Here is a 15,542-nt window from a genome sequence, read left to right as displayed (position 1 = left end):
AGAGTAGAACTGCCTTAGAGCCTCTGCTGATGATGTGGCCATAGCTGAATGGTTAGAGCGCCTGCTTGGCAAGCTGTAAATCCCAGATTCGATCCCAGGCCTCAGCAATGTTTTCAAAGTGTCCCTGAACAAGACACTTAAAAGAGTAGTTCACCCGATCCATCCTGGATCCATTTATTGCGGCCGTGTTTCCTTTCTTGCTTATTAGACATTTTACTTCCTTGTATGATTCCGGGGAGACATCAAATTTCTCTTTTGGGTCTTGAGTCAAGATCCCGGCTCCCGGGGAGACATCAAATTTGATGTCTCCCCGGGAGCCTGGGTCTTGACTCAAGACTCTTTTGGGTCTTGAGTCTTGGGACTCAAGACCCAAAAGAGAAATTTGATGTCTCGAGCCGGGACCCAAGCCTCAAGACTCTTGAGCTAAAAGGTTTGTGAACCACTGCCATTTAGAACAGTGGTTTTCAACCTTTTTCATGCCAAGGACCCCTAAATTGATATACATTTGGCCGCGGACCCCCATCTGAAAATGTTTTGTGCCAGGGACCCCAGAAGCAAAGATTTGAGTTAAAATTTTTCGCTTTTAAAATGTATATATATTTCAAAGATATGCACACATTTTCAAGATTTTTCAAAAATAGCAGATCTACAAGCTCATAGTGCGGCACTCGGTGCCGTGCAATGAGCTTGTAGGTCTGCTATTTTTGAATAGCCAAAGCTAAGTGGTTAAAAATGATTGTGACGCTATCAGTGGCGTACCCACCGTAGAGGCAGGAACTAAAATCTCGCCTCCCCTAGAAAATGAAGTAAAAGACTGACTGAAAAACAGGCAGTGAAAAAAATCCAAACAGAATAGTGGCCGTCGGACCATTAGCCCGCCTCCTCGTCCATTCACGCGGGCAGGCAGCTAATCACCACCGTATCCATTCAGCAGAGCGACCCTCGCCTATATAGTGATGCAAATGTATGCCTTTGTCTTCATGGGGTACCAGGAGTGCCAGGGGTGGGGGTCTGGGCCATCACCTGTACTCACCTGGCATAAAAGGGGCTCTGAGAGCAGCTTGAGCCATTCATTACTAAACTACAACATGAAGAGACCACCGCTGAAGAATTGATTGATTGATTATACTTGCATATTGTTTTTATTAACGTTTTTCAGTTTTTTTGTCAGTGTGTGTAGTGTTGTTGTTGTTAACTTGTTTCCCCCGATATTTTCCCCCGAGTATACAGGAATCTCGCCTGCCCTAAATGTAATTCCTGGGAACGCCACTGTTCCTCGAGCTGCTGCAGTGCTGCTGTTCAGCCACAGAGAAGAACGCCGCTCTGGTTTTGGGCTCCATGATTGGTCAAGTTCAAGGATTCTGCTATCGACTTTCATGGTCTTTTATAGGAATACGTGAAGCCTGGCTTTACCATCCTGGCTCGACACAGCCTGGCTTGACAAGGTCTAGCTCAACCAGGCTGTGCGGACCAGACTTTGTCAAACCTGGATTTGACTTAAATCCAGGCTTATTTAATTCTCCCGTCTGTGGAGGCCAGGGCCACCAGCCAGGAGGCAGAAACAGCGTCCAGCACACAGGGACTGGAGTAGACCTTTGCCGAGGTGTGGAAGCTCCAGACCAGGGAGCCAACTGATAGCATTCTATTACTAAACTACAACATGAAGAGACCACCGCTGAAGAATTGATTGATTGATTATACTTGCATATTGTTTTTATTAACGTTTTTCAGTTTTTTTGTCAGTGTGTGTAGTGTTGTTGTTGTTAACTTGTTTCCCCCGATATTTTCCCCCGAGTATACAGGAATCTCGCCTGCCCTAAATGTAATTCCTGGGAACGCCACTGTTCCTCGAGCTGCTGCAGTGCTGCTGTTCAGCCACAGAGAAGAACGCCGCTCTGGTTTTGGGCTCCATGATTGGTCAAGTTCAAGGATTCTGCTATCGACTTTCATGGTCTTTTATAGGAATACGTGAAGCCTGGCTTTACCATCCTGGCTCGACACAGCCTGGCTTGACAAGGTCTAGCTCAACCAGGCTGTGCGGACCAGACTTTGTCAAACCTGGATTTGACTTAAATCCAGGCTTATTTAATTCTCCTTTCGTGTAATAGGCCCCTGGGCGTCCTTGAAATGAAAAAGATTGAGACTTGCTGACTGCAAAAACAAAATACATAACACAGTATCATCACTGCCAAAAGCAATCTCTCAGCTGTTCCTTTGCGATTCGCTGTCGACCGTCAACTTCATACAGTACACGTTGTCGTTGCGACAGCCCACCACAAGGGAGCGCCCCCACGCCACAGGGGAAGAGAACAGCTCTCCGGGGAGAGTTAGCGAGGCCGTTGGCGTTCCCTTCTCTGCGTCCAGGAGCCAGACGGTCCCGTCTGTGGAGGCCAGGGCCACCAGCCAGGAGGCAGAAACAGTGTCCAGCACACAGGGACTGGAGTAGACCTTTGCCGAGGTGTGGAAGCTCCAGACCAGGGAGCCGTCGGTGCAGTCCAGACAGTACACACTGCCGTCGTGGGATCCACACAGCACCCTGCGCTGGTCTGGTGTGAAGCACGGCGATGAGAAGACCGGTCCTTTGGTCAGAAATTGCCAAACCTGCAGAAAACATGGATTAACGCAAAATAAAATGTCTGAAAAAAACATTGTATGGCCATGTCCTATTATGCGATTTGTGAAACAGTGTGAAACAAATAACACAATATTTGTATTTATGATATTTTAATAATATTGTTCCTGCTGTTCTACATACTGCCTACCAGGTGGAGAAATGACGGACTACGGCTTTAACCTTTGCTTTTATGAAATATCAGAGACCATTAGGGTTTCATGGAAAATGCTTCTAAACATATTGCTAGTTTGACCACTTCAAATGCTCTAATCTTTAAAAAGAAATAACCGAAAATAGCTTATCTACAATCTCTCAATGCGTCGCAGACACATTGAGAGATTGTAGATAGGCTAGTGTCATGTTTTCAAGACATGCTTCTATAATCCAAATGACTGAAATCAACAACCAAAAAATATATGTGATTTTATTGTATTAACCACAGGGGAAGAGAACAGCTCTGTCTCCAGTCCCACAGCAAAGCCCTATTTTATACTTATTTTAAATATGTGTGAAACATTTTGATCCTTCTCACCGGTTTGCCTGTACTAGTGAAGCAGCAGATGTTTCCGTCCACAGAGCCAACCACAACCAGCCCACCAGACGACACGTTTGGAGAGGAGAAGAAGGGTCTTTCACTGCTGTGTGTCCACAGAACCTCTCCACTGTCCTACAGTAATCAACAAACACACAACCAAGGTTAAAATACACTATTACAATGTATTAATGTGAAATCTATCAATCGCAATTATTATTTTTGTGAATACATTTTCAAAATGGTATTTATAAATGTTCATTTTTTTTCAAATACCCCATATTACAATACAATTTTTAACACTAAAACTAATCAAATACTAAAACTAAGCCCTTTCGCAGTATCAAAACTAAAGCAAACAAATTAAAACTAAACTGAAATTGTTAAAAAAGTTAAAATAAAAACAAAAAAACTGCACAGAACCCCATTCCAAGTACAGAGATGGCTCATGAAAAAGCAGTTATTGCCAAGTCGAGCCCTGTCTCCAGTCCCACAGCACCCCCTGGTGGCTGCAGGATACCACCTCACTGTCCTACACACTATGGGCACTAATGTTTGGTAAAAACTAAAGTTGTTTCATTATGTAAAATTGAAGCTGCATTCCATAACTTTGTTCAGTGAATACAATGTTATTTTAACCAATCTGTAAGGTAGAGTATGTTTTTTTAATTCTTAATAAAACTCTGGATTTTTCGTTCTGGCACTGAGGGCATTCAGAAAAAACTCGGGATAACTCGGGGCTTGGCACTGAGAGAGTTAACATATCTGCGTGGCTGGTTTACATAAAACTACCTGCTCTTCTCCTGAGACATTTGTACTATGTGGCCAGGTAGGACATCTACTGGTTGACAAGAGCTATTGCATGAAGCTCATAGCATAATATGTCCTCAGTAGAAAATGTGGTCGTACAGGACACCCGGGTTCAAACGACATGACTCTTACGGATTGCAGCATTGACTTAAAACAAAATTATAAAGATGTTTTTATTTTCTTCTTTGAAAAAAAAAAGTTTTACCTGGGCACTTCAAAAGAGTCTACTCAAATAAAATACTGGAGCACTCGACTGGGTCAGCACGTTTTATTTCCATTGAGACTGCCGTTTCGACTGCGTCAAACAGAGTCAAATTGTTTTGGGTAGTCTGAAGTTCCCAGGTATTTTCTTTTTTAATTCATTTAGACCCACTGTTGAGCGCCCTTCTACCTGCCTACGACTGACTGAAGCACGTTGGACTTCTGTTTGTGGGTATACATTTTAATGTTTTTCCTTGTGAATGAATAATGAGGACTCACAGGGTTGAGACAGTTGAGGTGTCCTCCCAGTGACGCCACATACAGTCGTCTGTGGGAGGAGTGGAGGTACGGAGAGGAGAACACAGCCCCGCCCCCACAGTGACGCCTCCACACACACTGAGCAACCTGCAAATAGATCATAGGGTCATTCTCAAGGCCCAAGTTAGGCCATGGACCCCCATTTGATACCATTTAACTATTAGACCCCAATCTACAGTACACAGTAAAATCCACAGTGTTGATTTAACTCTGACGGTGTACAAATGGAACCAAATGTTCCATTTGGTACGGGTATATTTGTACACCGTTAGATTATTCATTTTGCTTCCTTTTATGTTTTTGTTTTATTCCTTTCTTGTGTTAACAATGGAGATATCCATTCCAAATTATGCCTAAATCAGCATGGCCAGCCTCACAGAAGACTGCCTAAAGCATCGGACCAGAACGTCAGATTTGTTTAACTCCTGATCGGAATAAATCAATACCTACATAAAATAAAATACAAATACAGCTCTGAATGGTGAATCTTCCAAGGCGAACCGGCAACTCATGTTGCCGTTGTTTTCGTCCTCTTAAGCTTAATTTATACTAAGTCGTAGGACGAGTTTGGAAGCACTCGTTGCAAATCACTCAGCGGCCCTGCGTACCACCCGTTTCGAAATTGCACATAATGTAGGAGGCAGTAGAACGTTGCGTTATTGAAAACGAGCGTACTTAGAAAAATAACCACCAGCACGGAATTTATTGACAGAAAGTAGCTCATAACATGTCTATGATGGAGTTTTATGAAACAAAAACTTTGCAGATAGAAAGAGGATAATTCAAGCTTTCCGGTCAGCTGCAATGTTGGTGAGTTTAACATCGTTTAATACAATCAGACAGGACTTTTCTGTTTGGATGTATGGGCTGTCAAGGGTTGGTATTGCAACTCTAGATTCCAGATGTAAAAAATAGTAATAGTAATACTAAGAGTTGCTTGTGGCCACAGTATCCTTATCCTTCCTCACCTGTGGGTTCAGGGCGTAAACGTATCCATCATGTGAGCCCACCATCACCAGGTCTGTGAGGGGGTCCACAGCAGGACAACACTTCACGGCGTCCCCCGTCTCAAACACCCAGCGCGTCTCCCCGGACGCCACGCACAGGAAGTACACACAGCCGTCGTAGGAACCTGAGAGCACCATGACAAGAGCATTGTACATTATACATGACTTTTCCATGTCAAGAACCTCCGAAATGTATTTGACCCCCATCTCAAAAATGTTTTGAGAACATCTAAAAAGAAATGGGGGAGATTTGAGAAGCAAAGATTTTTGTTAAAAATGTTTGCTTTACAATATATATATATATATATTCAAAGATTATGGTTAAAGTGGTTAAAATGATTGTGACGCTATATTAACACATTTGGCTGAGGACCACCTGGTGCCCTCCCAAGGACCCCTGGGGGTCCCCCCGGACCCCACTTTGAGAACCAACAACATATGTTATGACATGTACTTGTTATGTATAAGAGGACCACAATGGAAATAAGTCCTGGACAGTTTTTTGTGTAGAGCCCGACCGATATATCATTCTGGCTGATATATCGGCCATTATTTGGTTTGTTTTGACGACATCCGTATTTGCAATTATGCAGCCTACTGTATGTGTACCAATTTGTAAGCACTTTCAACCTCGTGTCCCTATTTTCGCCATAAAATATCTATATAATTAAAAATAGCAATATACTATAAAAAAATGTATTTGTTTATTTGTATTTATTTGTTTGCTTATGAGATGTTCTCAAATAGAAACTTTAATAAAATATAAAAAAATGTTTTTTAAATTGATTAGATTTAGCTTCTTTTTTTTTTATAGATTTTGTACACAATATATCATTGAACACATTGGTATAAGGTCTCTCCAAAATCAGGATCAGCATCAGACCCATAAAGCTGGTCATCAGCCAGGCTCTAGTAAAGAAGTGATATTGAGATAGACAACCCCAGGAAACAAGTGGATTTAACAGACAGGTTCATCATGTTGTGACACTGACCTACCACCACCAGTCTTCCACACCGAGTCACAGCGGCCGAGGACTCGATTCTGTCCCCCAAGACTCGCTCCCAGAGGAGCCCCCCGGTGGCCAGGTCCAGAGCCTGCATCCTGTGGGAGTGAGAGCCGATGAACACTGTGGCGCGCTCTGGACTCTGGCCTGCCCCTCCTCCTTCTCCTCCTCCCTGCACCAAGATGACCGGGGAGGCGTCCACACACCTGCCCGTGTCTGACCACCAGCTCACACTCAGGCCCACAGCACCAGTCTCTGTCAGGGGAGCAGCATGGTTATTAGAGTTCACAGGTTCTCAAACTTTTACATTTCAAGGCCCCCCCCTTAAAAAGGAATAGTTCACCCAAAAAAATAATCTTATTTTTAGTCAATTACACAACCCATGAAGCCTTGAATTCATGAAGATAATAATTTGATGACCGGGTCATCGGTCGGTAAGAGACTCAGTAGGAGGCGGCTTAGGAATGCGACAAAAACTAAAAAATCTCCATGAATTCAAGGCTTCATGGGGTGTGTAATTGATAGAAAATAAGTATGTTTTGGGGTGAACTACTCCTTTAACTCTGACAGTATACAAATGGAACCAAATGGACCCTAATCGTATACTGTCAGAGTTACAGACTTGAAAGGATCCATTTAGAACCACCTCAAGGACCCAACTTTTAGTTAAAGGACCACTTCACCCATTTTCAACTTAGCTTCATAATTGGTCCTCACTAAATGCTCATAAGATGGCACCATTTCTGTCTACTCTGTGTCTCAGACATTTCAGAAAGTTCAGAAAACCTTCAGTTCAGAAACCTGCCAATGACATCATCGGTAGGCAGGTTTGGCCATTTCAAACAGTTTTTTTTTGTTTTGTTATACAAGAACAATGGCTTCTATTTCAGCATGCTTTCCAGGAAGAGAAAGGCAGTAGTTTTGCAATCCTCATTGATGATGTCATTGGTAGGCAGGTTTCTGAACTGGCCATAGCCCACCAAAGAGACATAAGAGACGAAAATTGTGCCATCTAATAATGAGCATTAATAAGGACTAGTTGACAATGAGTGAAAACTAAACTGAAAAAGAAAAACTATAATAACCTTGGTGAGGTGTGTCATTAGCACCCTGCTGGCTGGGTCCCACTGTGAGGGAATGACCGTCATCCATGTTCACAGTCACACTGGAGTCTTTACCACTGATGTGTCCCACTGTATTTGACTGAGCGCTCACAGCGGCCCCTGTAGCGCTAACGTTCATTTCAGACACCTCGCCTGCCCGCCTGATAACTTTAACAGAACAGACGTCAGCTCCGTACATCTGCTCTGCAACTGTGGGGTAGCGGGTTGACCCGCCGTCTATGCGCTCTCTCTTGGCCGGCACCGCGGGGAAAGGAGCAGCCTGCCGTTTCTTGGCCCCGGCCGCGGAGGACGCGGAGCCGCTCTCGTACGGGAGCGCCAGGGTTCCTCCGGCGACGTGGCGCAGAACGTCGGCAAACGAACCGTCCAGAATGACCTCCAAAAGTCCCGCCGAGGTCACCCCTGTGGCGGCCGTGATGTCGTCGCACAGGCGCAGCGCCTTGAGGGAGTCTCCTCCGCTGAAAAGGAAGTTGCGATCCTCCTCGATGTGTTTGTCTTCACTGACACCCAGAGCATCCTGCCAAACATAAACACACAGTAGAAGTGCAGACAGTATATTAACCACATATACCTTAGTGTCCCTATACTGGGCATGTCATAATAGGCCACGACAAACAACTACCTATCAGCTCACAATGCATTGCAACACGTGCTTGTAGATTATTATGTTATACTAATATATGTATGTATGTATGTATGTATGTATGTATGTATGTATGTATGTATGTATGTATGTATGTATGTATGTATGTATGTATGTAGCAAGCCTACTCCTAATTTATTGCCAGTTATCTGATATGCTTCATCTCATAAGTCACTGATGAAGCACATTGCATTATTGCGTTATAAAGATGGAATCAAAGCAGACTATTTCACAATTTAATATTTACCATTTTGAGTGCATACCTGAATAGAATGCCGGTATGTATTCAAATGGTAAATTAATATAAAAAATGTATTTCCATTCATTGGAATGAAGTTCAATTAACTCAAAATACATTAACATAATGCTGCCTTTCATCATTTAGATTGTTTGGGGGTTGTTGTTTTAATTTGAGGACGTCGCGAGCCGGATTGAGATGGTCTGCGGGCCGGGTCTGGCCCTCAGGCCGTATGCTGCTGCCCATGTGTGATATAGGGTTTAAGTGGTTAATATATGTGGATCATAATAAACAGTCCTGTACCTGCCACAGGGACTGAAGTGTCTGCCTTAGTTTGGCCAAATCCCAAAGTGTAGCATCAGACTCCAAACGTTCCCTCTGCCGTTCGTATATCTTCATGAGTGCAGCCATGTCTACCTTACCTGCAGAAGAAGAATGTTTCTGTGAACCACAGGGCCACTGGACATAATGGACACATTTAATAAAATAATTGATTAATAATCAATCCCAATTACAGGCTAAACGTGTTTTTTTAAGTACAAACTTAGTGAAAATAGCTGATCTACAAGCTCAAAACGTGCCGTTATGTGATGCTTTGTGAGCTTGTAGATCAGCTATTTTCACTTTTTTTTAAACGACACCATTGTGCATCTAAGTATAAAATAACGCTTGTGGTTAATTGATTTGTTGATAAAAAATAAAGAAAAAAACATTCTATCCAAAAAAGTAATGGATAGAATAATGGCTAAGAAGATAACAGACAGTTTTGGCCCAGCTCACCGTGAGCAGACAGTGGCAGCGCTGGGACAAGCACCAGTGTGTCTGGAACGCTGGGACCAGGGAGGAGCATGGAGAGCTGCTGAAGGATGACCTTCTGCAGGCTTCTGTCTGAAGTGCCTGTCTTCTCCTTCTGATGATGATGATCTGTGGAGGAGGGCGGGTCCCCCTGGTGTTCAGAGGAGGCTGGGGCTCCGTGGCGGTCGGACGGCGGAGGAGGAGGGGATGCCGCCCCTCCTCGGGCCCCGGGCGTCAACGGCACCACAAAGGCGACCAGCCCGGAGCCTTCGCGTTGTAGACCCACAGCGCACATCTCCACCTGAGGGAGACCGCTTAAGACCTGGACAAATAATGAGGATGTTGGAGTGACACAGATCATATCGCTGTTGTCAGGCAGAAACCTCCAATCTCCTTTTGAAACTTTTTGTGTTTTTTTGTAAATTAATGCCCTACTTGACCATACTAATCTGTACCTCGTAAGAACAACTCAAGAGAAAATGTGGAATTTGTAATAAAAAAACATAATAGTCTCACTTGCTGTAAGCTGTCCAAGTTGACCCGTTGTCCGTGGCGTTTGACCAGCCTGTCTCTCCGTCCCAGGTAGTACATGTGTCTGTCCCTGACCTCCACCCAGTCTCCAGTGGCGCGCATTGTCCCAGGGACAGCAGTCACCTCACTGTCCAGGAGACACACCCTGTCCTCCCCTCCTGCATGAAGGTCATTGACAATTTATGGAAGTGGTTCTCAAACCTTTTCAAGTCAAGGACCCCCAAATGTATATGTATTTGGTCGTAGACCCCCATCTGAAAAGGATTTGTGCCAGGGGCCCCGAAAAGACAAGATTTATGTAAAGAAATTATCATGTTAAAATGCCATGTTAACTACTTTTGCTGGGGACCCCCTGGAACCCACACAAGGACCCCTGGGGTTTGAGAACCAATGATTTATGGAGTTCACATTGATCCACTGTATGTACTGTAGGGCTGGGCGATATGGACAAAATCTAAATAATCATTGTAACCAAATAATTCAATGTTGATATTGTGATGATAATCACACATTTCTTTTTTCAAAAGTAGCTAAAATAGCTGATCTACAAACTCACAATGCGTATCACAGACTCGTTGTGAGCTTGTAGATTGGATATGTTCGCCATTTTTGACATATAAATTCATGAAATAAATGTGTTTTTTATATGATTAAACCAGGAAAAGACAACACTTTATCACATATCACAATATTACGAAATTGAAATATGAAATTAGAGACGATATCTAGTCACGATATCGTCTCTGTCGGGTGAAAACCTCATTATGGCCAAAACTACTTTTCAGGATTCAAATTCAAAAGTAGCAGATCTACAAGCTCAAATAGCGCTGCGTTTCGAGCTTGTGGATCTGCTACTTTTGATGCTTTTGTGTGACGCTGTAGTGATCAAGTAGGGCGTTAGTTTAGGAAAAAAAAAACTCAAAAAGTTAGAATATGGAGACAGCAACGATATAATATGGATATATTGCCTAATGCCTAGCCCTACTGTGTGTCTACATGACATCTTACCCACCTATGAGCACCTGTCCTTCTCCCTCGGTGACAATGCAGCCACGGTCATCTCTTACTTCCACACTGGTGCCCATCAGAGGGGTTCCTAATGGCATGGACCACTCTGCTCTGGAAGATGTAAACATGAGTTGTTGACATCTAGAAGTCAGGCCTTCCATAAAGACACAATCCTGTGATGGCAGAATGTATTTCTTTTTTTTCCTAGCAAAGTGTAATGTAAGGTAAATATGCCGTATACAAGAAGTCTATGTCACTGTTCAACATGAGATCAACATAATTGCGCACACACACACACACACACACACACACACACACACACACACACACACACACACACACACACACACACACACACACACACACACACACACACACACACACACACACACACACACACACACACACACACACACACACACACACACACACACACAAGTATAGACCAGAGTCATAAAAGTTTTTAAATATTCATTCATTAGTTTTTATTTCGTTTGTCAGTTTGTTGTTTGATTAAAGTTTCGTTTTAATTACCGGTAGTTTTACGAGTGCATAAGTAGTTTTAGTTTTAGGAATTGACTAGTTATCGTTTAGTTTTTATTTAGTTTTAGTCTTTCAGGTATTATGAGGAAAGCCTTGATTTATAGAAGCTGAAAAGGGTAGGATGAAAGAATACATGACATCACATAATGATGGTGGGAAAACTAAAATGAAAGCTATTTTACATGCTAGTTTGGTTTAGTTTTAGTTAGTTTTGCATTGTTCATTTTAGTGTGTATAATTTAGTTAAATAAATGTCTTCTTAGTCTTTAGTTTTATCTTTAACCATAACAAACCTAGTAGAGAGCACACTCACTGGCTGTTGGACTGCAGCAGCAGACTCTCTGGGACTCGGTAGCAGCAGGCCCAACAGGAGACCTCTGTGATGCCGTAGATGTTGTAAATGCAGGTTTGGTTGCCCTCCTGCCTCCAGCTCCTGAGCAGGGCCGGAGAGGGGCAGGCCTCGCCGCCCAGCGCCAACACGCGCACAGAGGAGCCAGCGCACAACACCTGCTCCCGCAGAGCGCGCCGGCCGAACCGGCCCAGCAGAGTAGGAGTCACCTGTTGGAGAACAGGAAGAATGATGTGTGGGCAGGTCCTGGGTAGAATAATACAACTGATCAATTACACCCATCCTGTGGATACAGTGTGAAATCATCCTCAGTGTTAATTTATCCATTTGTAACTCTGTGAATGGAGTTAAAGGTGGTGTAAGTGAAGTTTTACGCCGTTGGCTCTGAAAGAGATAGCCGCTAAAAGGATCTGTGACTGTCTCTCTCTGTGTCTGTCTGTCTGTCTGTCCGGAGCTAATCTCAAAAATAGTGAGAACCAGCTAATTTCTTGTGCACGCTGTCACTAGACTAACATAGAATCCCAATTGAAATTTTAAGTGATGGGAAAAGAAAATCTACTGGAACACTAAAAAAGCGAAGCTGATAAATGGTCTTTGTGGAGTTCTCTCTCCTGATTGGATGAAATTGGTATCCTCCAGGCCTGTCCTAAACATGTGTTTTCTTTTTCCTAATGAGCTGGAGAGACGGGGGGAGACCCCTGTTACTGAACAAACACTCTATAGCAATGATTACTATCAGAATATAGAGCGATATCTTTTTAACAACGTTCTTTTTAACAAGCTATAGCTTTCTTGGATTGTACTGTGTACCTACCTGTAGGACAGTTGGCCTGTGATTGTTGAACAGTATTTGAGCCAGTCTCTGGGGCATCTTCCTGATGACAGTGGGGACGATGAGGAGACACGCCCCCGATGACAGAGCCAGAAACATCTCCACCACAGAGGGGTCAAAGGTCAGCGGGGAGGCCAAGAAAACCACATCCTCTGCACTCATCTGGAACAAGGCTCTAAACAAAGAGAAGGGATCTTCAAGAATGCCTTTACACCTTAAAGTACAGATGTGGAACCGTGTGTTGTTGGGGCTTTCACCATCATGACATTTTAGTTGACCATGTACACGTAATGGGGGGGCATTGAACATTGGAACATACAGTAGCCTATCAATGAAAAAATTACAATTGTTTTTAGGCTTTGTAAGAAGAAATTGCAGAAGGCAGATATGACAAATACTGAAATATACAAAGAAACGACTGACAGAGACTGGTACCAATAATCAAAATAACTAGTCTACTATGGCCGAAACAGGCCATGACTTAATTAGTTCATAGTTTCAACAATTTTCTGAAATAGTCCATCTACAACTACAAGCTCACAACGTGTCGCACTGCAACATACTGTGAGCTTGTAGATCTGCCATTCCCGCTATTTTGGAACATTAATAGAAATAGCCGATCTAAAAAACATAATAGGAACACCAGCTTGAAAGTGGTTAAAAGAGCGTGGACAGTGACGTGGACATTTCATCCAGCTGTTTTTATACAGATGAACGGAAAACGATTAACTATAAATAATTACCATTAGTTCAAATAATTGCGATCAGGTGATGATGGGTTATGTAATACAGAGGTGTAAAGTAACATTTACTCAAGTACTGTACTTAAGTTCAATTTTGAGGTATTTTTTGTATTTCCAATTTTCAATACTTTTACTTCTACTCCACTACATCTCAGAGGAAAATATTGTACTTTTACCCCACTATTTAAAACTTGAGTTACTAGTTACTTTTTCAGATTCAAATTTTTATTGCTAAACATACATTAACCACTTAAGCTCTATAGGCTACATATTTCGGCTATTTGCAAATAGCCGATCTACAAGCTCACAACGCGTCACGATGCGACCCGTTGTGAGCTTGTTGATCTGCTATTTTCAAAAGATGTTTATACATTTTGAAAACTTGAAATGGGACATTCTGCATAACAAGTACTTCTACTTTTGATACTTTAAGTATATTTTGATGCCAATACCTTTGTGCTTTTACTCAAGTACATTTTTAATACCAGACTTTTACTTGTAACAGAGTATTTCTACATTGTGGTATTGATACTTTTACTAAAGTAAAAAATGTCAGTAACTTCTTCCACCACTGTGCATGCAATAACCGTGACAGGCCTTACTGTGTTTTGGAACAAACCTGAGATGTAGTATGTTGGGTACTATACACTTGTGTGGCACCCTCACAGTCTTTGGAAGCCCTGTTGTTCCAGAGGTGTGGAGCACGTACGCCAAGTCCTCTTGTTCAGTGCCCTTGGCCAAAACAACGTCAGCATGATGCCCATCTTGGGCTTTAGTCTGCTCTGTTCCTTTGTGGTCCGCAACGGAAGCTGCCAGCAGCCGCACACGTACGAGGGTCAGGTTGTAGCTGGACAACTTCACACAAACCTCCATCACCAATAGTTCGGAGAAAACTGTCTGGAATCGCTTGGTAAGGAAAGTAGAAACAAAAAATGCATGGGTTAACTAGGGACTTATGTTTAGAAATCTTTGTGAAGTGTTCCATAAAAATTATATATAAAATCTGCTGTTTTTTTTTATCGTCAAGTTAAATAAAGTAGACAACCTCCAACAGATCACTTTGCAGAGCACAATACTGTAATCCACACTGGGTCATAACGCGGGCTGACTGAAGTCCTGGGCCATCTGAATCAAATGGTACGTAAGCAGCAGGCAGCTGGAGGATTCTGTCAAAGAAAATAATGTTAAATGATCCACTTGTATGTTATTTAAGATTAACTTTCATCTCATTGCCCTGAGGCTACATAAAACAAACAATGGAAAAACACAGCTTGAAATGTAAGACGTAATAATAATAGTCAACACATTTCTGGACACATATTTGTTTGAGTGTTAAATCCCATTCTACCCAGCTTTTGTTCACATATACATGTAAACTCACCCCAGAATCCAGACTGGCAGATATAAATCAGTATGACAGTATAGTCCAACCACTCCTCCATTTCCAGCACAGTGTTGCCGCAGAACATGTGACAATGCATTCCCAAGCTCTACGACCTCTCTGTAAGACAGAGACACCGAGCTTCCAGAGCCACTGTCAAATGTCACAGCTGCTCTGGTGTCACCATGGAGTGTGACAGCTCTGACCACCAGATCCTGTAGGCTCTTTACATCCATCTCCTGGTTGGTGCTACCATGCAGTGTAACAAGGTTTTGAAGATGCATGTTTGGGTACAGAACTAGTCAGACAAGTGATTTAAACAGTATCCATGTAAATGTAGTGACATTGATAGACTACATGGTCCTGCAGGTTCTTCACATGCATCTTCTGGGTGGCGCCATGCAGTGTAAAGATTTTGCAGATGCATTTGGATTCAGAATTAGTCAGGCCAGTGATTTAAATAGTACCCATGTCTATTTTTTAGTGACATTGATACTATAGACTACACAACATCCTGCAGGTTCTTCACATCCCTCTCCGTCGGAGATGTTGGAAGAAGTGAGGCGACTTGCTGCTGTAATCGTAAACAATAAGCATGTAGAGATCAGAGATCAGTGTTGAAGACGAGATGTGCCACTCTGGTTGTTTTCGTCTGACGCTGAGCGTTACTTACTTCCGCATTCTTCTGCTCTTGTTGTTATCGTCCAAAACTAATTCCAAATCAACTGTGAGCTGTTTTGGCCATAAATGATTTATTTATTTATTTTATTTATTTATTTTACAACGGAAGTCTGTGTGGGTGTCCTAAGTTTCTCTCGTGTCTGAAACAGAGTTTAAAATAAGGTCTGAAATGAAATGTACAAGCTCGTGGA

The 15,542-nt window shown here is 42.7% G+C and overlaps 1 protein-coding gene across 3 annotated transcripts; it reads right to left on the bottom strand.

Annotated features, from left to right (window-relative positions):
- Positions 1–125: 125 nt before the first annotated feature.
- aasdh (aminoadipate-semialdehyde dehydrogenase) lies at positions 126–15,542 on the bottom strand. 3 transcript variants are annotated; one of them, XM_080431803.1, is made up of 16 exons: positions 15,344–15,542; positions 14,671–15,244; positions 14,335–14,455; positions 13,909–14,195; positions 12,529–12,760; positions 11,679–11,923; positions 10,827–10,933; positions 9,800–9,972; positions 9,269–9,605; positions 8,792–8,910; positions 7,572–8,124; positions 6,475–6,741; positions 5,444–5,607; positions 4,437–4,562; positions 3,147–3,281; positions 126–2,601 (listed from the first exon to the last, which is right to left on the bottom strand). In XM_080431803.1, the coding sequence occupies exons 2-16, from the start codon at positions 14,952–14,954 to the stop codon at positions 2,203–2,205; spliced, it is 3,549 nt and encodes a 1,182-aa protein (XP_080287929.1). In that variant the 5' UTR covers positions 14,955–15,244; positions 15,344–15,542; the 3' UTR covers positions 126–2,202. The 3 variants fall into 3 exon arrangements, with proteins under 3 accessions (XP_080287929.1, XP_080287928.1, XP_080287930.1); XM_080431802.1 differs by having other exon boundaries at positions 14,671–15,542; XM_080431804.1 differs by having other exon boundaries at positions 12,529–12,721; positions 14,671–15,542.

The sequence above is a fragment of the Gymnoscopelus braueri genome (genome assembly GCF_963280865.1).
Source record: "Gymnoscopelus braueri genome assembly, chromosome: 6".
NCBI lineage: Eukaryota > Metazoa > Chordata > Actinopteri > Myctophiformes > Myctophidae > Gymnoscopelus > Gymnoscopelus braueri.
Note: the sequence above shows the minus strand (reverse complement) of the source record. Positions and strands in the feature narration are given on the sequence as shown.